Source organism: Marmota marmota, unplaced genomic scaffold (assembly GCF_001458135.2).
Source record: "Marmota marmota marmota unplaced genomic scaffold, marMar, whole genome shotgun sequence".
In the NCBI taxonomy this organism is placed as follows: domain Eukaryota; kingdom Metazoa; phylum Chordata; class Mammalia; order Rodentia; family Sciuridae; genus Marmota; species Marmota marmota.
This window is the reverse complement of record NW_026000196.1, coordinates 1,223,357-1,246,595: the sequence shown is the minus strand read 5'-3', so window position 1 is coordinate 1,246,595 and position 23,239 is coordinate 1,223,357. Positions and strand designations below refer to the sequence as shown.

General features: G+C 41.5%; 1 protein-coding gene across 3 annotated transcripts in view; it reads right to left on the bottom strand.

Annotated features, from left to right (window-relative positions):
- Window positions 1-23,239, bottom strand: part of Il16 (interleukin 16) — a 120,977-nt gene that overhangs the window by 29,788 nt on the left and 67,950 nt on the right. For all 3 annotated transcript variants that reach the window (XR_007342805.1, XM_015493007.2, XM_015493008.2), the window contains exons 4-6: window positions 17,507-17,649; window positions 13,669-13,779; window positions 10,263-10,377 (exon numbers count right to left, since the gene is read on the bottom strand). Coding sequence is in view for 2 of the 3 variants with exons in the window: in XM_015493007.2 (XP_015348493.2) it covers window positions 10,263-10,377; window positions 13,669-13,779; window positions 17,507-17,649 (369 nt within the window). In the remaining variant the exon portion in view is untranslated. The remainder of the gene's footprint in view (window positions 1-10,262; window positions 10,378-13,668; window positions 13,780-17,506; window positions 17,650-23,239) is intronic.

Genomic DNA, 23,239 nt, shown 5'->3' with positions numbered 1-23,239 from the left:
ATTTTGAGAGGCAGGATCAGCAGTGGCCTAATCAGGTCTCCTTGCTTCATATTCACCCTCCCTGCCTCCCTGACCCTCACACCTTTGCTCCCATGTATCATTTTCAATATGATCTGCATTTTCACAATGGTCTATGCAGTTAAATGCCTGGCCCATGCCATTTTCTCAACTAAAATGTACTTTTCTTACCTTCTCCACCCAACTCTCTCTTAACCTTTCAGCCCCTGTTATCTTTATCCTTTTTTTTGTGTTTTGATTTTTGTTTTTGTTTTCGTAATGCTCATGGCACTCTGTACCTACCACATTGTAGCACTCGTCACACTGTGTGGTAATCAGTAACCTGCAAAAATCATTCCATGGCCAGGGTGACAGATCTTTGAGGAGAGGGACTTCTTCATATTAGATGATAACCCAGAGCCAATTGTGGGTAAGGTCAACAAAATGCTCAATAGATGTGGGTTGGATGTGGTATTTCCAGAATGCAATGTGGGCCTCACTTAACAGAGGAAAAAACAGCTCAGAGAAATCCCAGGTCACAAAGTAAAGAGAATTAGGACTTGTATCTTTCAACTTCAAGGATTTTCTTCCTAACAGTATACCCCTAGGATATTTTTTTTTCTCTATCCAGAAGTCTATTTTTATGTGAATGAAAACCACTTTCTCCCTTTCATTCAATTTATTCAACATACAAACAAGGAACACTTTCTCTTCATTCCACACTGTGCTGAGCAATTCAAATGCAAAGGCTATTTTTATACTGACTTTGCTGTCACTAATTATGGTTACAGTGTATATAATCTATACATTTGCTCTCATTGTTTTAAAGATTTTTTTCCTTTGTCTTTGATATTCTGCAGTTTCACTATGGTATCCTAGGGCAGAAGAAAATCCTCTTCTTCCTCAAGCTATAGTTTCATGCATTAAATAAATTCTGGAAAATTTACTCTCTTTGGGTATTATTCTTCTCTTTTCACTGTTTTTTTTTCTAAAATTTCTATTGGATATATTTTAGACCTTTTGCTGTGTTCTCCCTGTCTCTTTAATGCTCTTCTTTTTAATCTTTGTTGCTCTGTGTAGTCTCCTGGATAATTTCTAGTTCACTAATTTTTCTTATAGCTGCATTGAATCTGTTGTCTCACCAATCAATTGATACTTCACGGAAATTACTATGCTTTAAAAAAGAAATCCAGAAACCACTTTTTTCACATTAATCTATTTTTCCTTGTGTTCTGTTTATTCCTTACAGTTTATATTCCTTCTTTTATCACTTAAAATTATTTTAAACACAGTAATTCTATTGTCTCTTTTATATTATTCTATTATATTATTTTTGAGGGCCAATATTCCTCTGTGTTATTTCTGCTGACCCTTCTGAGGTAATATGTGACCTTTATTGTAAATTTATTTTTCAGAGTGTTTCTGTTGTCCTGTGGGATTCCCATATACCTCAGGTCACCCAGTTTTTCCTTTATTTCTACTAGGAACCCCTAGGGAAATCAATTTAATATTGATTTCCCAGATTGGGGGTTTATGTTCTCCACAGAGACTATAAATATGATCTTTGAGACCACATATGATACAGGCATTGATGTTTATTTCCTTGTGAGAGATGTTTTCCCCACTCAAGTGTCATGGGCAACCAGATGTGGTGGTGGATACCAGAGACTCAGAAGGCTGAGGCAGGAAGCTCATAAGTTTTAGGCCAGTCTGGGCAACTCAGTGAGAATCTGTCTCAAAATAAAAAATAGAAGAGGTTGGGGATGTAGCTCGGTGGTTGAGCACCCATGGGTTCAATGCCCAGGACCATTTAAAAAAAAAAAAAGTCATGAGCAAAGTCAAGTTTCCTTATTGCTTCCCTGGGGCCTGTTGGCCTTTCATGAGTCATAGCTCTTTTAGTATCAGGGCTTTGTGCAGATTCTCAGAGCCTCACATGGACCCAAGGACTCAAATGGGAACAGAGGACACATCCCTTAGGGTCTGTAACAGTCCAGCAGCCTTCCGGGCCACCATGTCATCAACTCTTGAGTTTGCCTCGTTTGGATTTAAAGCTCTCTTTGCCTTCTGGCAGCTTGTCATTCCCATCTCTTTCCTTTGAGTTCAGATGTATTATTTCATCCAACACATCTATGTGTGGCCATAGAGGGTAGAGGCACAGTGGAAAATATTGGTTTTGGGGGATTGGCTTACTTCGTTTAGCATGATATTATCCAACTCCATCCATCAGCTCAGCATGGCAGGTCATTGGAACCAGAGTAAAAAAAAAATGGAATGACCCAGCCCTTGTCCTTGTGAGTCTTCAAATCCAGGAGTGACAACAGACACATTAAAAAAATGTTCAAAAGTAATGTGGTTTGAAAAAATGTTAGACAAAGAAAAAACAGCAGCATGTCCATTCTTAATTATGTAAGGGGCTGAACCCAACACGGTCATGTAGCCCAGTTCTGTACTCTTCTGTCCTTTCCTTATTGGGACATGTCCAGTGAGAATTGATCTGCCTGATTTTGCCAAATACATCTTACACAATCATTTTTTGGAGCTGGTATAAGGGCTATTGTACAGCCTTGATCTGTACAACAAACTTTTGTCCCCACCAGTATATCCCCCCATGGACTCAAGAGTAGATTTGGAAACTTCACTGCTGAAAAAAAGATTACAAAAGGCAATTTGGCCAATTACTTGAGGCTTGAACCAGGGACTGCACACTATCAGAATGTCTCCGCTCATTGAAATTCTTCATTTTTTATCATTGTTATTAACTATGGGAGACAAATACCCAGGCAAATACAAGGACATTGGATTTGGGCAGGCTTGCACTCAGGGAAGAAAAGAAAATACAAAACCATCTTTTCTTGCCACCTCAACTTCTCCCTGGTACTATGCTTAAACCCAAACAAGTAAGAAAATGAAACAAATAAGGCTATGCTCTCCAGATTCTGATTCTACTTTTCTTACTTTCTCTCATTGGCTCCTATTGTCTGCCTACTCTTTTTTTTTTAATGTTAATTATATATTTATTCTAATTAGGTATATATGGCATCAGGATGCATTTTGATTCATTGTATGCAATTGCAACACAACTTTTCACTTCTCTGGTTGTACATGATGTAGTGTCACACCAATATGTGCAATCACACATGTACCTAGGGTAATGATATCCATCTCATTCCACCATCTTTCCTGCCCCCATGTCCCTTCCCCTCCCTTCTCTTCCCTTTGCCCAATCATAGTTCCTCCATTTTCCTCATGCTCCCTGCCCCATTATGGATCAGTATCCACTTATCAGAGAGAATATTTGGCCTTTGGTATTGGGGGATTGGCTTACTTCATTTAGCATGATATTATCCAACTCCATTCATTCACCTGCAAATGCCATAATTATATTCTCTTTTAATGCTGGGTAATATTCCATTGTGTATTGATACCACAGTTTCTGTATCCAGTCATCTATTGAGGGACATCTAGGTTGCTTCCACAGTTTAGCTATTGTGAATTGAGCTTCTATAAACATGGATGTGGCTGCGTTACTATAGTTATGCTGTTTTAAAGTCCTTTGGGTATAGATTGAGGAGTGGGATAGCTGGATCAAATGGTGGTTACATCCCAAGTTTTCTAAGGAATCTCCACACTGTTTTCCAGATTGGTTGCACCAATTTGCAGTCCTACCAGCAATGGATGAGTGTGCCTTTCCCCCACATCCTCGACAACACATATTGTTGTTTGTATCTTCATAACTACCATTCTGACTGGCATGAGATGAAATCTCAGAGTAGTTTTGATTTGCATTTCTCTAATTACTAGAGATGTTGAACTTTTTTTCATATATTTATGGATTGATTGTATATCTTCTTCTGAGACATGTCTGTTCAGCTCCTTTGCCCATTTATTGATTGGGTTTTGGGGGGTTTTAGCATTAAGTTTTTTGAGTTCTTTATATATCCTGGAGATTAGTGCTCTATCTGATGTGTGTGTGGCAAAAATTTGCTCCCAAAATGTAGAGTTTCTCTTTACCTCATTGATTGTTTCTTTTGCTGAGAAGAGGCTTTTTAGACTGAATCCATTGCATTTATTGATTCTTGATTTTATTTCTTGCACTTTAGGAGTCTTGTTAAGGAAGTCGGAGCCTAATCAGACGTGATGAAGATTTGGGCCTACTTTTTCCTCTATTAGGCACAGAGTCTCTGGTCTAATTCTTAGGTCCTTGATCCACTTTGAGTTGAGTTTTGTGCATGGTGAGAGACAGGGGTTTTGTTTCATTCTGCTGTATATGACTTTCCAATATTTTAATTGGAATTGCATTGAATCTGTATAGCACTTTGGATAGTATGGCCATTTTGACAATATTAATTTTGCCTACCCAACAGCATGGGAGATCTTTCCATCTTCTAAGTTCTTCTTCAATTTCTTTCTGTAGTGTTCTGTAGTTTTCATTTTAGAGGTCTTTCACCTATTTTGTTAAATTGATCCCCAGGTATTTTATTTTATTTTTAGACTACTGTGAATGGGGTAGTTTTTCTAATTTCTCTTTCAGAGGATTCATCACTGATACATAGAAATGAATTTGATTTAAGGGTATTGATTTTATATCCTACTACTTTGCTGAATTCGTTTATTAATTATAGATGTTTTCTGGTGGAGTTTTTTGGATCCTCTAAGCATAGAATCATATTGTCAGCAAATAATAATAGTTTTGAGTTCTTATTTTCCTATCCATATCCCTTTAATTTCTTTCATCTGTCTAATTACTCTGGCTAGAGTTTCAAAGACTATGTTGAATAGAAGTGGTGAAAGAGGACATCCCTGTCTTGTTCCAGTTTTTAGAGGGAATGATTCCAATTTTTCTACATTTAAATGATGTTGGCCTTAGGTTTAGCAAGGATAGCTTTTACAGCGTTGAGGTATGTTCCTACTATCCCTAATTTTTCTAGTGTTTTGAACATGAAAGGGTGTTGTATTTTGTTAAATGCTTTCTCTGAATCAATGGATATAATTATATGATTCTTATCCTTAAGTCTATTGATGTGATGAATTACATTTATTGATTTCCATATGTTGAACCAAACTTGCACCCTGAAATGAACGCCACTTGATCATGCTGCACTATTTTTTAAATAAGTTTTTGTATTCTATTTGCTAGAATTTTATTGAGAATGTTTACATCTTCGTTCACCAGGGATATTGGTCTGAAATTTTCTTTCCTTGATATGTCTCTGCCTAGTTTTGGTATGCGGATGATACTAGCTTCATAGAATGTGTTTGGAAGGGTTCCTTCCTTTTCTATTTCATGGAATAATTTGAGAAGTATTGGTATTAATTCTTCTTTGTAGGTCTTGTAGAACTCAGCTGTGAATCTGTCTGGTTCTCAGCTTTTCTTGGTTGGTAGGCATTTGATGACATCTTTTATTTCCTTGCTTGAAATTGTTATGTTTAAATTGCGTATGACCTCTTGACTCAGTTTGGGGTGATCATATGCCTCTAGAAACTTATCAATGTATTCAAGGTTTTCTATTTTACTGGAGTATACATTTTCAAAATAGTTTCTAATTGTCTTCTGTATTTCAATAGTGTTTGTCATGATACTTTCTTTATCATCATGAATTTTAGTAATTTGAGATTTTTCTCTCCTTCTTTTCATTAGGGTGGCTAAGGGTTTGTTAATTTAGTCAAAGAACCAGCTTTTTGTTTTGTCAATTTATTTATTTTTTTTAAAGAGAGGAGAGGGAGAGAGAGAGAGAGAGAGAGAGAGAGAGAGAGAGAGAATTTTTTAATATTTATTTTTTAGTTTTCGGTGGACACAACATCTTTATTTTAGTTTTATGTGATGGATGCTGAGGATCGAACCCAGTGCTCTGCGCATGCCAGGGAGTGCACTACCGCTTGAGCCACATCCCCAGCCCATCAATTTCTTAAATTGTTTATTTTATTTCAATTTTGTTGATTTTTGCCCTGATTTTAATTATTTCCTACCTTCTTCTACTTTTGGTGTTGGCTTGTTCTCTTTTTTCTAGGGCTTTGAGATGTAATGTCAGGCCTTTTATTTGTTGACTTTTTCTTCTTTTAATGAATGAGCATTAATGAGTCCATTAATGCAATGAATCTTTCTCTTAGCACTGCCTTCATAGTATCCCAGAGATTTTTATAAGTTGTATCAGAGTTCTCATTGACCCCTAAAATTTTTTTATCTCCTCTGTGATGTTTTTGTTATTCATGCAGCATTCAATAGTATATTATTTAGTCTCCAGGTGCTGGAGTAGCTTCTATTTTTCATTTTACCATTGATTTCTAATTTTATTCCATTATGGTCAGATAAAATGCAGGGTAGTATCTCTATTTTTTTGTATTTGCTAAGAATTGCTTTAAGTCATATGGTATATTTTGGAGAAGGATCCATGTGCTGCTGAGAAGAAATTGTGTTTGTTCATTGATGGATGGAATATTCTATATATGTCGGTTAAGTACAAATTATTAATTGTTTTATAGAGTTCTGTAGTTTCTTTGTTTAGTTTTTGTTTGGAAGATCTATCCAGTGGTGAGAGAGGTGTATTAAAGTCACCCAATATTAGTGTATTGTGGTCTATTTGATTCTTGTAGTTAAGATGGGTTTGTTTGATATACATAGGTGCTCAGTTGTTTTGGGGCATAGATATTTATGATTGTAATGTCTTATTGATGTATTAATCCCTTAATCAGTATGAAATGTCCTTCTTTATCCTTTTTCACTAACTTTGGTTTGAAGTTCACTTTATCTAATATGAGGATGGAAACCCCTGCTTGTTTACGCAGTCCATGTGAATAGTATGCTTTTTCCCACCCTTTAACCTTCAGTCTGTGGATGTCTTTTCCTGTGAAATGAGTCTCTTGAAGGCAGAATATTGTTGGGTCTTTTTTTTAAAAAAAAAAGTCCAATCCTCCAGTCTATGTCTTTTAATTGATGAGTTTAGGCCATTCACATTCAGGGTTATTACTGTAATATGATTTGTATTCCTGGTCATTTGGGTTTCTTTTTGGCTTTTAACTTGACTTGGTTTCTCCTTTGATCGGCCTTTCTTTTAGTGTAGTTCCTCCCTTTGCTGATTTTCATTGTTGTTTTCCATTTCGTCCTCCTGGAATATTTTGTTGAGAATGCTCTGTATACTGGCTTTCTTGCTGTAAATTCTTCTAACTTTTGTTTAGCATGAAAGGTTTTTATTGTCATTAAATCTAAAACTTAATTTTGCTGGATATTAGATTCTTAGTTGGCATCCATTTTCTTTCAGAGCTTGGTATATGTTGTTCCAGGATTTCCTGCCTTTGAAGGTCTGGGTTTTAAAATCGGCTTAGATCCAAATTGGTCTCCTCTTTTATGTAATTTGATTCCTCTCTCATGGCTTTTAAGATTCTATCCTTATTCTGTATGCTAGGCATTTTCCTTATAATGTGACTTGGTGTAGATCTGTTGTAATTTTGTACATTTGAGGTCCTATAAGCCTCTTATATTTGAATTTCCAATTCATTCTTCATGTTTGGGAAATTTTCTTATATTATTTCATTGAAGAGATTGTGCATTCCTTTGGTTTGAATCTCTGTGCCTTCATCTAACCCAATAAATTTTCAGGATTGTATATTTTGTCTTCATTATCTGACATTCTGTCTTCCAAGTGATCTAGTCTACTGGTGATGCTTTCTTTTGAGTTTTTTATTTGGTTTATTGTTTCCTTCATTTCAAGGATTTCTGATTGATTTTTTTCCCAAAATCTCTCTTTCTTGAAGTAATCTTTTGCCACCTGTATTTTCTCCCTTTACCCTTTGTTGGTGTGATCAATGGATGCCTGCATTTGCTCTTTATCTCTTTGTCAGAGTAATTAAATTTTGCCTGTCTTTTCTCTTTTATGTCATTCTTTAATTCACAGGTCATTTTAATTATGTACATTCTGAACTCCTTCTCTGACATTTCATCAACTGTTCTGTCAATGGATTCTATTGTTGTAGTATCCTGGTTTGTTTGGGGAACTTTCTTCCTTTGTTTTATTTCGTGTTGTCTATGTGTCGTCCTTTCTTGCAGTGCAGATCTGAGATATTACAGTTTCTAACCTGCAATCTGGTAGTGTCCATGCAGATCACCTGTACCTCACTTTGGTATTGTGCTTCCAGTCCCCAGCCCATGTCCCCAGATGGACGCTACTGAAACTAAAGGTGGTGGCAGCAATAGCAGTGGTAACTCAAGATGGCAGTGGGGGTGTCCCAAAATGGATGTTGGCAACCACTTCCAGAGATGGGGCCTAGGCTCCTGATTTGGCTGGTGGGTGGTCCTGGACCTGGGCTCCCTCACAGGTCCAAGCGACAGTCCTAGGCCAGGGCCTGGGCTCCAACATGGGTTTCTGTCAGCGGGTGTGGTCCTGGGCCTGACCTGGGCCTGGGCTCCTGTCTGCCTAGTCTTGATGTAGCTATTTCTCTAGAATTGTGCCGTGTCTGTATCTCCTCTCTCTTTTCCACTCATTTTTTGCTGCTTTCACTCACTGTGCAACTTCAGTTATTTCCAAAATTTTGATGACCCTCAAATTCAAATTCAATTCGAATCCTTCCTGAGCAGTAGCCCAAATTTTCATTGGCCTAATAGACAGCGCCACCTTGTGGTCACCTGGGCACATCAGTCTTCTCTCTGCAGTTTTGACCTAAACATCTTCCCACTGCCTCCTCTTCCTCTTCCTCTTTCTCCAGTTGACTAAGACCAGAAACCTTCAAGTTTCTCCTAACCCATCCTTCACTTATTGCCTCTCTTCTCAGGCTCTGTCACTTCTCTCATCTGTCCCTGCCTCTTCACAGGGTTACTGCCTTTGGGCAGCCCGTAGGAGCTGAGCCTGGCTCCCCCACTGGCCTCTTGGCTGCTCTTCCCACTTCTGCTCTCCTGCCAGCGCACTGCATCCTACAGTCTGAGAAGTGAATCATCCAAAACCTCTGTAGCTGATCCCTCTCAAATGATAAAAAGCCTTCAAAGGCTTCCGCTGCCCACACAATGAAACCCATATGCCTAATGCTGCATCATGTTGGGGTTGGCAAACATTTTCTGTACAGAGAGAAACAGTAAATATTTTCATCTTTGTGAACCACACAGTCTCTGTTACAGTTACTCCATGCTGCCCTTATAGCACAGTGGAAGCCAGAAACAGTAGGTAACTGAAGGGACATGATTGCGTTAAATGAAATTTATATTTTATATTATCCTGAAATTTATATTTCATTTCATTTTCATAGGTCACAAAAGGATCAAAAGCAGTTTTGAATTTTTTAACCATTTAGAAATGTGGAAATATTCTTTGCTCGTGGTGTTTTGGCCAATGGGCTACAGCACACTACAGTGTGCATGCCCTGTTTTAAACAAGTCAGGCTATTCAAGATGGTTAGGCTGCCAACATAGCCTGCAGACACTGACCTTACAGGGAAAAGTGATTCTGTGAAGTCACTTCTCTTCAGACCCCCAATAGGTAAACCAGTCCCTGGCTTGAAGTGGCTCAGTCTGCTCCATGGCTTCATGCCCTTGAACTTTGCCTCCTAGTGAGATCCAGAGAGCTCCTTTGGTCAAGCCTATTGCCTAATAATCCAAATATGACTGTGGGTAGAGGTGGAATGCTGTTTCTTCCCTCTGGGACAAGAAGACAGGCAGCTTTGTTCCCCAGGTTGCTCACTCTGGGATGGCTGGGAGCTTTTGTTCCATGGAGATAAGAAGGAGTTTGGAGGAGACAGTTGGGGTGCATAAGGGTGGTCAGAGGGGGGTGGTTGCCACATGGTAGACTATGAGCCCTTCAAAAGAGGGGTCATGTTTAATACTTTCATGTATTCTTAGAACCTAGTCCTCTGGAAGCTCTCAGAGAATATTTACCCAACTCATCTGTTAGAAGAATTGAACCTGGTTTTTCCATACTCGTAGGTTAGGGAGTAAGAAGGGAAGGAAGGGGATGGCAGTGAATCCCAGCAATTAAGAAAGAACCTTGGAAAGACAGGGAAGGCAGCAGAGAGCAGGGTAAGGAAGGGGAGGGAGAAGACCAGCCTTCAGTCCCAAGCTGGCAACAGGACCAGCTGGGAGGTGATGGTGCCAGGGGCTGATGGGCCCATCACAATGGAGTTCTTGGGGGAGAGTCCCCACTGCCAGCAGAACCTCACATCCACAGAAGCTGTGTTCTGAGTGCTTATGACACGTTTTGCATCTCCAGTGTCTTCTATAACTTTAATGATTCTGGATTCTGCTTTTGATTTCTCAGCCAGGGTCTCATAAGGGATAGGAAATCTACCTTCCTGTAGCCTTCCATCAGCCGCTGCAGCTCCCCCTGCAAAGATGGTTTTGACATAAATCCCAATGGGGCCATAAATGCTGTCCTTTCCCCCAACGATGCTGAAGCCGAGGCCCTGGGGAAAGAAGAGGAGAAGGTGGGATTCAGGAGGGTTTATGCTGCTCCCTGGGCAGATGTTTCTAGAGAGCATGCCTTGGCCTGAACCAAGGAGTCAGAAAGGGAGGAGGCACCTTTAGTCTCATATGTCTTTGGGATTAACAAAGGAATGGGAGGCTCAGTAGCATGCCATCCAGCTGGCCTGAATGGTGTCTGAAGTTCTCACATTAATCTGATGCTTCTGACACTAAAGGAGGCTGGGTGGGGATTAGACCCTAGCTCTCTACCTTTCCATTTGGTGACTAAGGTCGTATCACTTCTTGCTTGTCAGTCTCAATTTCCTTTTCTTTTTTAAAATTTTATATTAGAGCATTATAATTATACATAATAGTGGAATTTGTTGTGGCATTCATCCATGCACACAACATACTTTGGTCAATTTCATTCCCCAGAACCTTCCTTTTCCTCCTTTCCTCCCTACTCCTGTTCCTTTCTCTTCTACTGGTCTCCCCATCTTTTTTCATGAAATTCCTTCCTCTCCTCCTTTTTTTCTCCTCCTGCTTTCACATAAGAAAAAAATATGTGTCCCTTGACTTTCTGAGTCTGGCTTGTTTTGTTTAAACACAGTGCTTTCAAGTTCCATCCATTTTCCTGCAAATGACATCATTTCATTCTTCTTTATTGAACCTGAAGTTCCCTGTTGTAAAATGATGATGATGGTACCTAACCCACAGGTAGCCTGGAAACAGCATTGAAGACATCAAGGACAACAGCAATAGCAGCAACTTACCATGGGAAAATTGTCCCTTCTCCTACCAAAGGCCCCCTTGTCCCCTTTCTGTTCTGCCTCCCACCCCTCTGCCTCTCAAGGACATCACTTCAGTCATGTGTTCTCCTGCCTGAACCTACACTGCTGTCTGCCCCATCGTTTTACCAGGTCATTCCCACAAGTTGACAAACACATCCTGGGATGTGCAGGTGGCTCTGGGAAGAACCTGGGGCCTAGCAGACATCTTCCAGGAGGCAGTGCAGAGAAGGTCAGGTGTAGGAGAAAGAAGGAGGGAATGAGGCCTACAGGAGGAAGAGAAAGGAGAGAAGGTTTGGCTTCCCCTACAGACCCACCAGGGAGGTAACCAAAAGACTAGGACAGACCCAGGGAGCAGCAAAGGAAATTCAAGCACAATGTGCTTCACTTTGCTAAAGAAAACTTCTTGGGCAGGCTTAGCTGATCCTCAAGGTACTTGTTTCCAGACTATGAACAATCTGAAGGCATAAAGTGAAGCTTATTTGTCAATGTCTGGCTTCTGGCAAGTGATCGAAACACACATCTTGAGGAATAAAGCCAGGTCTTTGGGTTCAACTCACCAGTGTACCAGGTCATGGCCAGTAGCTTGGCTCCTAGACACACTTAAAGTGAATGGAATAGCAGCACTGCTATCGGCAATTTATCTCTGTCCAGCAGCTGCTTGGAACTGATTAGTAGCATTCCTCCTGGACCATGGTGACGGTGGCCTGTTAACCATCTTCAAGATGCCACAGGCCATGAGGTGAGCCTGTACTTTCCAGGAAGGCCATTGGTCAGGGTGCTATTCAAAGCTTCTGGTGAAGGTGATGTGTGTTTCAGGATGACAGGGATAAAAACTACCCGGAGTAACACAGCTGACCCCAGCTTGATCCTGGTTGAAATTATTGCTCTGGACAGGATAATGGTGAGAATGGGACCCAGGGGTCAGGGAGTCCAGGGCCATGGCCTGAGTCAGTTGCTCGCTCACCATGTGACCTTGGACAGGCCCCATAACCTACCAGACCCTTAGTCTCCACTTCTATAAAAGGGAGATGCTAATGGGGTTGTTGTGGGGAGTCATGGGGTTCCCTCACAAAGCACTGAGCACAAGGCCTGGGTTTGGGTAGCTGGTTTTATTGTCTGACTTGATTCTGACTCTGCCTCCATCACCTACCTGTCTTTCTAGCTCTGATTCTTCCTCTCCTGATCTCAACTCCAGCCTCACCCCTACCTGTCATCCTTGCTATTGATGAGGTCATAGGTGTATAGACTGCATAGCTGGACATGGTAGGTCTCCCTCATTTCTGAATGTATTTCCTCTGCTTTGTTTTCCAGGCTTCTGACACCAAATAACATATCTTATCTCATCCTGGGGCTCCATAAAGAACATTTATTGAATGTTATTATACACCAGGATCATCTAAACCACTTTTGGTCATCTTTTCATGAGTTTAAATGCCCTTTTCCATTTTGCTTTCTTTTGAGCGTTACAAAAAAAATTAAAAATCAACTTTTCAAAAAGTACTTCTCTCTAAATTCAAGGAGAGAAAGTGTTGTGATTTGACTAATCAGAAGGTGAGGCTGTTCAGAGTAAACCACAGAGGAGATAGTTACTCCCTGGTGATCTGAGGGGCACTCATTCCAGGATTCCTCACATCTGACCTTTTTTGTTATTCTCTAAGCTCCCAGGAGTGAGAAGAAACTGGAGTCAGAGGGAAAGAGGAGTCCAGGTGTGTGGTGGAACTCTGCCCTTGAAAGACCATAAGCACTGCTTAAATCCCTTCCTCCGACCACACACCAAAACCATATTAGATGGACTAAAGAAACCAGGCTTTCATTAGATCAGCACCTGGGCATCTTGGGTTAGTCTGAGAACTTTTATGCCTCTTCTAATTATTTTAGGAACATGTCAACCCCATGCATGAGTATGTTTGGGGTCAGCACAAAGGAACATTTGGGATGCTCCTCCACCACCAACACTTCTGTTTCCCCTTTGATATTCCTCAATTATAGGGCAGAAATAAGCATGGTGCCTCAGCATTGATGGAGAGCTAAAGTCATCTTGGATACTCAGGAAGCTCCCACTAATACCAAAAAGCACCATAGACCGTGGAATTATCCACACATAGCTGGTGGTATACATATTTTTAAACTTGTATATGAGCCCAACTTTCTTCTTCCAACATCTAACTTGTAGAGGTGAAATTAGGACCCATAAATCTATGTAAAGGATTTAGGTTTATGCAACAGATAAAAAGAGGCCTGAAAAATATCATGCCAAGAATGAATTAGGGAATAAGCTTTGAAAGTGATAAGGCAGTGGGTGGAGAATGGTGTCCTCAATGAGAAAAAATGATCACTTCGTCTAATGAGAAGAATGTGTGTTGCTTGAAACTCAGCTGGCTCTGAGTTCAAAAGACAATTTTTCTGACTCATGGGGATGCCTGATTCGCCTGTTCCCATGAAGAAGTAACTCCTCAGGAGGTGCTGCTCCGGGACTCCCTGTTGGCAGTGGTCCTTGCTCACCTTGGCCTGGCCCTTCATCAGCACGATGTTGGAGATGACCGAAGCCTGGAGGCCCCCAGATGGCTGCCCAAGCTGAGCTGTGCTCAGTGACCGTGTTGGTCTCGAAGCGCTCTGCAACAAGGAACCAGGGCAGGCAGAGATGAACCATGTGGAACAACAGCACACACCTCCCAGGGAAGGCAGAAGACCCAGACAGGGACAGGAGCCAAGTCCCCTCTCTCCCCAGAGCCCACAGCACAAGAACTAGAACATGGTTAATGGAATCTGGCACTCTGGTGGGCAGGGGCTGGTCCCAGGAGCCCAAGGAGCCAGCTGTCCTCAGCCTGTCTCCCAGCAGCAAAGGCTTAAGGTCACAGACCACACTGCCCCAGGACAAGTCCCCAAAGCCAAGATCCAACTGGCAGGGATGCACTCTACAAATGGTATTCAATTCAAGAAACATTTACAGTAGGTACCGGGTAGTGGCCCAGAATGCAGAAACCCAAAGATTTATAAAGTTGGAATTTAAATTCTGGGGGAGGAAGACAGGTGGTTAGCTATGTGCACAGGATAAGCAAAGGATGCTATACAGAGGCATACTATGCCCCAGGGAGCTGCCCCAGAGAAGGCAGTACAGCTCGTGATTAAGAGGGTGCTCTGGAACCTCCTTGCCTGGATTCTTTTCATGGCTCAGTCAGTTATCAGCTGGTGACCCTAGGGAAGTAGCTTAGGCAACTGTCCCTCAGTTTCCTCCACTGTAAGATCATGGTTCTAACAGGGCCTGCCTAAAGGTGTTGTTTTGGAGACTAGTTCTAGGAAAGTGCTTAGAACATGCTTCATAGACGCTTCTTATTGCTACTGGCTTCTTTTAACCTTCTACGACCTAGAAAGACTCTTTGGGGCTTCCTGTATGTCGACCAAAGTGAACACAAGTTGCAAATATACCAGGCAGTTAAATGGTTCCAACTCACTGAGCTCTGGGATGCTGCAAGGTAGGACCAGGAGCCTGGGCTGCTGACTCCTGGGCAGACTCTGTCCCCAGGGTACCTGGGCAGAGGAGGCAGGAGAGCCATGGAGGACAGCATGGGCTCTGAATCTGCCTGTCTTCACATCCTGCTGCTCCCCCACCCACTGATTAGGTCACCTAGGAACACCACTTAATTTCTCTGAGCCTTGGTTTTGTCACCTATAAATGATGGATATTAAAAGTACTGACCGGGGCTGGGGTTGTTGCTCCGTGGTAGAGCACTTGCCTGGCATGTGTGAGGCCCTGGGTTTGATCCTCAGTACCACATATAAACAAACAAATAAATAAATAAAAAAAAATAAAAGTCCTTTGACAACTAAAAAAAAAAATATTTTAAAAAAGTGCTGACCTGTTTTGGTTGTACTCTCTTGGTTTTATACCTCTCTGGATGACAATTAAATAAAAGAATCTACATAAAACATGACTGACAGGTAGCAAACCTAGGATGCAGGTTTGCTCATTACTATCACTGCCTGGACAAGCAGCTCATCATCTCTCAGTGCTCTTCTCTTGCTGGCTTGCAGCTGCCCACATATAGTTGGGTGAGCTCCCAAAAGGTACCCACCAAATAAGTCCTGTAGCCCTAAGCTCCTCCCAAGGCTGTGGGCCCCACTTTCCCTCCCTCCTTTCTAGAAGCAGCTCTTCTCCTCTCCATTGCCCTTGAGTGTTGGTTTGAAGACAAATGAACTGCATGTGGGCATCTGTAATAGCTAATTTTATGTGCTAACTTAACAAGGCCATGAGGTTTCCAGATATTTAGTCAAACATTCTTTTTTTTTTTTTCAGTGCTGTGGATCAAACCAGGGCCTTACACATGATAGGCATGTATTTTACAAAGAAGCTACATTCCCAGCCCTTTTAAATCTTATTTTGAGCCAGAGTCTCAATAAGTTGCTAAGCTTATCTCAAACTTAAAATCCTCCTGCCTCAGTAGCTGGGATTTCAGGTACATGCCACCATATCTGGATTGTTCTGTGTGTTTTCAAGGGTGCTTTTGAATGAGATTAACATTTAAATCAGTAGACAAAGTAAATTACCTTTCCTGATGTGGATGGGCCTCAGCCAGTTAGTTGAAGGCCTGAATAGAGCAGAAGCCTGACACTCTCTTAAGTAAGAGATTCCATCCTGCCTGACCACCTACAACCTGTGGCAGCTCACCTCCTGCCCTTAGATTCCAGCTGAAATATTGGTTCTTCCTGGGTCTTAAACCTGCAGAACTTCAGTCAGAAACTATACCATCAGTCCTCCTGGGTCTCAGACCTCTGAACTTGGACTTGAACTAAACCTTTAGCTCTTCTTGTCCTCATAATGCCTTCTGGGTCTCCAGCTTGCTAATTCAGCCTGAAGATCTTGAGATTCACCCACCTCCATACTTACGTGGCCCATTATGATAGATAGATAGATACATAGATAGATGGATGATAGGGCCCCTGGATGCTTTGGATTAAACATTAAGGGGTTAGATGTGGCCCTTTTGATGCTCTTCAACACATCCTTCCAGATAGCTTCTACCAACTGACCTGTAGCCCATCCATACTGGCCAGATGAGCCTGTTTCCAGAGACTAGAACCCTAAAGTATGAGCCATCAAAGATAAGAGGCCAACTTCTCAGGAAGTGCCTCCCTATCAGTATCCCAAGCCTTAAGGACAAGTACTGGCTGCAGATGTTAGATTTTAGATGGCTCCAGTGGGCTTCCAGAAACTCAGGGGTTGAAAGAGATCTCAGCTCAGGGAGTCACTTTGAAAGCATCTTCTTCTGACACTGGGACACCAACATGGCCAGTTTGCAAGTGAAAAATAATGATCTAAGGAAGGGAAGGGAAAATAGAAATAAAATTTACTGAGCATCTACCATGTACCATGCAAGGAATCAAACAAATTGGACTTTGGAGCCCATCTTTGGAGAGCCCATGGTCAGCTGGGAGGTCAGGCACTAAAACAAATGGCACTAACAAGCCAAGCTGGTAAACACTGTGAGAGAGATACAGGCACCGCTTGATGAGCATTTAAAAAGATCATGAGCCCATGCAGCTGGGGGTACCTGGAATGCTTCCAGGCAGGGGAGGTGTTGGGAAGGTTTGGGGGCAACATTTCTAGTAACAGAGATGAGAGAAGGGACAAGACACTACAGACAGAGGACACTGTGTGATATGAGTGGCAGCATGAGTCACTGAGAAAATGCTCAGGGAAAGGACAGGAGGGGGCGTCACAGGCAGGAGGGAGTGGCATGTGCAGAGGACACTGTGCTTTGTGTCTGTTCAGCTCCCAATCTGCAAGCTGATGTCCTGTAGATGAGAAGGACATGGCCTGCCACACCTGTTTGCACACTGTGAAATGGGTCTAATCATGTGTTCCTTTCTCAGCTTGTTTTAAGAATAGTGACAATGTTTATAAGGTAATCCTAATCATAGGATGCATAGGCTTTGGAGTCATAAAGCTGACTTCAAGTCCCAGCCCTGTTACTTATTAGCAGTGTGAACTTGCATAAATTCCTTAACCTGTCCAAGCTGCAGTCCCCTGGCCTACCGCTGCGGATTATTGTGCGGATGAAACAAAGGGGTCCACATAATGCCTTATGAGCCTACACGTAAGGAGTTTTACTACCTATTGCTTCCTAATTGCATAGAAGTGGCTGCAGTTACAAGTTCTTGGCACGAGAGGGCGCTCAATAGATGTCCATTCCTACTGTGGTTCTTTGCCTAATGTGATTCAAGACCCTCTTCTGGGCAGGACACAGGACACAGGACTTTTGGGAAAATTTCCTCAGCCACTACTAACATTGGCCCCTCCCTTTCCTCCCAATTCCCCAGCTTCCCCTCCCTTTCTTCTTACCGCAGCCTTTCCTGCTGGACAGTCCAGTTGTTGAGAGAGGGATTTCCGGCTACTACACAGAGAATAAGGCTGTCTATCAGTGGAAGCTGCAGATTTCTTGGTCATTGGAAAATCAATTTCTCCTGTGCAATAGGGATTAACACCTAAACCAAGAGAGGAAAAGCAGGCAGAGATCATTTGTGTTCTCAAGATGAAAAGCTCCATAAGGAACAAAATCAGCCCCCACCGAACCCTCATTAGCCAGGGCTGATGCAAACATAAACCCTTTAGCATCCGGTAACAGGTGCACGATGGGGAGAGACGGCTGTTGAAGACCTGGGTGGCATTTTTATTCTCTCTGTTCATGCACCCCTTATTGCAGATCAACTCTGCAAGAGTTCACATGCATCTCCTGCACGTCAAGCAGCAAGGAGAGAGAGGAAAAAAGCCCCAAGTGTCCCCAGGACAGGTGGAACTGAACCAAGGGCGACAAAGGGGAAGACCAGGCAGGGACGGGGAGGATCAGGGGATCCTCCAACCTCCCAAACAAGTCATCTACTTCTTATACACAAATTCACACACAGGTATGTGCACACCTCCCACAAAGAGGCGACTCAAATCTTTGGGATCTAAGAAAATGCAAAGAATTCCGCTTCCTCTTCTTCATGGGAATTCCAGACTTCATTTCGCCCAACCAGGAACTCACTGCATACAACTGCATACAGTTGGAAAACCCTCACAGATTATCTGATTTAACCCACAATTGTCTGGAGCAGCACGACCCAGCTGAAATACAATTGAAATTTTTCTAGCAGCCATATTTTTAAAAGTTAACAGAAACAGGTGATGCTAGGCACAGTGGCACACTCCTGTAATCATAACAATTTGGGAGGCTGAGGCAGGAGGATTGCAAGTTTGAGGTCACCCTCAGCAACTCAAAATTTGAACAATTTTTAAAAAGGGCTAAAAATATTTTTTTAAAAGGACGACTACAGCATCCCTCAAGTCAGCAGACAGGCCTATGTGGAAAATTCCCCCAAGGGAAAAATGAGATAAATGGTAGTTCAGAGAAAATAAAGAATGGACCAAGGTTTGGGGTTTGCTTTTATTTTTAGGATAGGAAAGACTTTAGGTTGCTTATAAGCTGAAGAGAGGAAGCCACTAGCCAGGGTAGGTTGAGAAAAAAAGAGGAGAGAATGAGCGTGACAGAATGTGAGATGACAAAAGGGAAGTGACAAAAGGGATGGAGGAGTGATGGAAAAGGGAGATTCTTGGTCCATCAGGGCTCCAAGAGTGACGGAGGAAACATTTCCCTGCCAGGACAGCTGCTCCCAGCAGTGGCTTCAGTACAGGTAGGTGGTCAGTGTATCCCAGTGGACCAAGAGAGAGAAGAAGCCAGATGATTTAGAAAACCACACTCTGGAAAGGGAGACACATCATTATGGGTCAGAGTTGGGAGGAGAGCCTGGGGATCTAATCCAAATTTTCCTGTGCGTCATATTTTTCTGGGTGTTTAATAAGAAGGCAGATTTCAGTGCCCTACTCAATCTACTGAGTTCATTCTCCACACTGGCATGGTCGGGGGCAACCTGTATGTTTGTCAGGCTCTCCAGATGATGCAGACAGCCATCATTAGTTTGCGGGGGCGGGGGGGAAACCTGGTGGAGTTTCCTCTCTTATGCATCAGTGAGGAAATGGAACCTCAGAGGGCTTCAGAGCAGCAAACAAAGAAGTCTGGATCATAATCCAGGCCTCCAGGATCCCAGTCACTCCATTTTCTGACCATGGCAGTGCAAGGTTGACCCGCAGTTTGAAGAAGGACAGCACTGCGTGGTTTGGGTTCAGAGGAAATAAGGACATGCAAACAGGCTGCAACTTTGGAATGGCTCACAGAGTCAGTCAACTGCAGAGCGATGGGCAAATCCAGCACCAAGATGCTCAGGCCACACCCACCTCTGCTTGGGCCCTATATGATCTAGGCAACCCTCATGAATGGGGGTGCAGGGGCTCCTGTTCCTGCTACGGGTTCAGATCTGCAGAGAAGCTTTCACATCAAAAAAAAAAAAGATCAAAAAAAATTGACGATATAAAGGTTAAGATATCTTAGGTTAAAAAAATTAAAATAACAACAAATTTGAAAAAGTATTTTAAGAAATATTACTGTGAAATATTAATTTAACCAAGAGGCTTTTTTAAAATGAATGAATGACAATAGAAAACTAGGCGAGCTCAGCAAAAACATATGGTATATATGTAATAAATATATGAAGAAGGTTTCGACTTCACCTGTGTGTGGAGGACCTCTTTTTGGTTTACTTTATAAAGCAGTGCATCAGTCATGGTTTGAGCAAGATGCAAAAGACATACTGGGCTTGGATTTTGAGAATTGAACAGAGGGCCAATTTACAGGGCTGGGCAGAGTTAGGAGACTAGCAAGGCCTCCTTAAGTACTGGAAGCTGTCAAGCCAGAGGACAGGAAAGAAATACCCCAGCAGCTCTCTTCCACCACCAGTATCCTGTGGAAGTCTCTCAGTGACTGAACTCAACCAGAAATCAGAGGGTGACTCTGTAGGAAGGGGTCAGGTCCCAGGGTACAAACAGAGCTGGCTTCGTGGGCATGAAGCCTATGAGGCCACCAGGGTTGTAACTGGAAAAGTCCCAGCTTGGTTTGGCTGCTGACATTTGGAAATTCTTAATCGTTCTGAACAGGGCTCCCACATTATCTTTTTATACAGAGCCCCACAAATTGTATAACTGGTCCTGGGTGCAAAGCAAGACAGAAAGAAACCCAAAATCGGTGGGGAGAAATGGGGACTAGAAAAGAATCTGCATTACAATTATTTTTAAAAATTACAATCCAGTGTGGCCTGTGATTGAAGAAATAGGTATTCATATATATTGTTGAAGGAATATTAGTTACTAAAATTTGGCCATACAGATCTCAAGCTTAAAACTACACCTATCTTTTGACCCTAAATTTCATTTCTAGGAAATAATACTAAAGGGGGAAAAAGTTAGTTTATAACTTAAAAAGTTTAAATAGAATGTTATTAAGAATGTTGCAGCCTACTGCAGAACAATATGAGACATGTTAGTCAGCTTCTCACTGTACATTACTATTTCATTCAGTAGTCAAAGAGCCTGAGAAGAACAACTTAGAGGAGGCCTCACAGTTCAGAGGTTCAGTCCATGGCTGGCCACTCCAGGGCTCTGGGCCTGAAGTGGTGAAGGAGCACCATGGCAGAGGGCATGGTAGGGGAAAGCTGCTGAGATCATGGCAGCCAGGATACAGTAGAGAAAGCCCAAGGAACCAGGGGCAAAATACAAACCCCAAAGGATGAAATATAAACCCCAGTGACCTTCATCTTCCAGTTATGTTTCACCTATCTACAATTATTTTTTTGTTTTAATTAGTTACACATGACCTACAATGACCTAGACATATCATACATTTGAATCACATGGGATACAATGTCTCATTTTTCTGAGTATACAGGTTGCAGAATCACATTGGTCATGCAGTCACATATATACACACAGTAATAATAAAAATGTCTGCTTCATTCTACTATCCTTCCTATCTCCCCAATCTCTCCCTTCCCATCACTTCTCTCTACCTAATCTAAGGTACTGCTATTCTTTTTTTTCCCTCACATATTTTACGTGTATTTTGTATAACAATGAGCGTCTCCTTCCACCATCCATGCAATTCCCTTTCTCCCTTCCCTTTCCCTCCCAACCCTCTTCCCTATGTAGAGGAAATCTTTCCATGCTCTTCCTCTCTTCCCAATTTTGAGTCACCCCCCTTATATCAGAGAAGACATTCAGTATTTGTTTTTTGGGGATTGGCTAACTTCACTCAGCACAATCTGCTCTAATGCCATCCATTTCCCTGCAAATGCCATGATTTTATTATTTTTTAGTGCTGAGTAATATTCCATTGTGTATATATGCCACATTTTTTTTTATCCATTCATCCATTGAAAGGCATCTAGGCTGGCTCCATAGTCTAGCTATTGTGATTTGTGCTGTTATAAACATTGATGTGGTTGTGTCCCTGTAGTGTGCTGTTTTTAGGTCTTTTGGGTATAGACCGAGAAGAGGAATAGCTGGGTCAAATGGTGGTTCCATTTCCAGCTTTCCAAGGAATCTCCATACTACTTTCCAAATTGGATGCACCAGTTTGCAGTCCCACCAGCAGTGTATGAGTGTACCTTTCCCCCCGCATCCTCTCCAGCACTTGTTGTTTGTCTTCATCATGGCTTCCATTCTTACTGGAGTGAGATGGTATCTTAGAGTAGTTTTAATTTGTATTTCTATGATTACTAGAGATGATGAGCATGTTTTTGTATATTTGTTTATTGATTGTATAGCCTCTTCTGAGAAGTGTCTGTTCAAGTCCTTAGCCCATTTGTTGATTGGGTTATTTGTTTTATTGGTGTTTAACTTTTTGAGTTCTTTGTATACCCTAGAGATTAGAGCTCTACCTGATGTATGAGGGGTAAAAATTTGTTCCCAGGATGTAGGCTCTCTATTCACCTCACATATTAGTTCTCTTGCTGAGAAAAAACCTTTTTAGTTTGAATTCATCCCATTTGTTAATTCTTGGTTTTAATTCTTGTGCTATAGGTGTCTTATTAAGGAAATTGAGGCCTAGCCCCATGTGATGGAGATTAGGGCCTACTTTTTCTTCTATTAGACGCAGAGTCTCTGGTTTGATTCCTAGATCCTTAATCCATTTTGAGTTAACTTTTGTGCATGGTGAGAAATAGGGATTCAATTTCATTTTGTTGCATATGGATTTCCAGATTTCCCAACACCATTTGTTGAAGATGTTATCCTTTCTCCAGTGCATGCTTTTAGCACCTTTGTCTAATATAAGGTAGTTGTAGTTTGGTTAGTCTCTGTGTCCTCTATTCTGTACCATTGGTCTACTAGCCTGTTTTGGTGCCAGTACCATGCTGTTTTTGTTACTATTGCTCTGTAGTACAGTTTAAGATGTGGTATAGTGATGCCACCTGTTTCACTCTTCCTGCTTAGAATTGCTTTAGCTATTCTGGGTCTCTTATTTTTTCAGATGAATTTCATAATTGCTTTTTCTATTTTTGTGAGGAATGCCATTGGGACTTTAATTGGAATTGCATTGAATCTGTATAGTGCTTTTGGTAATATGGTCATTTTAATATTAATTTTGCCTATCCATGAGCAAGGTAGATCTTTCCATCTTCTAAGGTCTTCTTCTATTTCTCTTTAGGGTTCTATAGTTTTCATTGTATAGATCTTTCATCTCTTTTGTTAAGTTGATTCCCAAGTGTTTTTTTTTTTTTTTTTTTTTGAGGATATTGTGAATGGGGTAGTTTTCCTTATTTCCTTTTCAGAGAATTTGTCACTGATATACAGGAATGCCTTTGATTTATGGGTGTTGATTTTATATCCTGCCACTTTGCTGAATTAATTTAATAGTTCTAGAAGTTTCTTGGTAGAGTTTTTTGGGTCTTCTAGATATAGAATCATATCATCAGCAAATAGTGCTAGTTTAAGTTTTTTTCCTATAGTTATTCCTTTATTTATTTTTTTTTGTTATTTATATTTTTTTTATTTTTATTTTTATTTTTTTTTTTAATTTTTTATTGTGGGTTGTTCAAAACATTACAAATTTCTTGACATATCATATTCCACACTTTGATTCAAGTGGGTTATGAACTCCCACCTTCACCCCATACACAGATTGCAGAATCACATCAGTTACACATC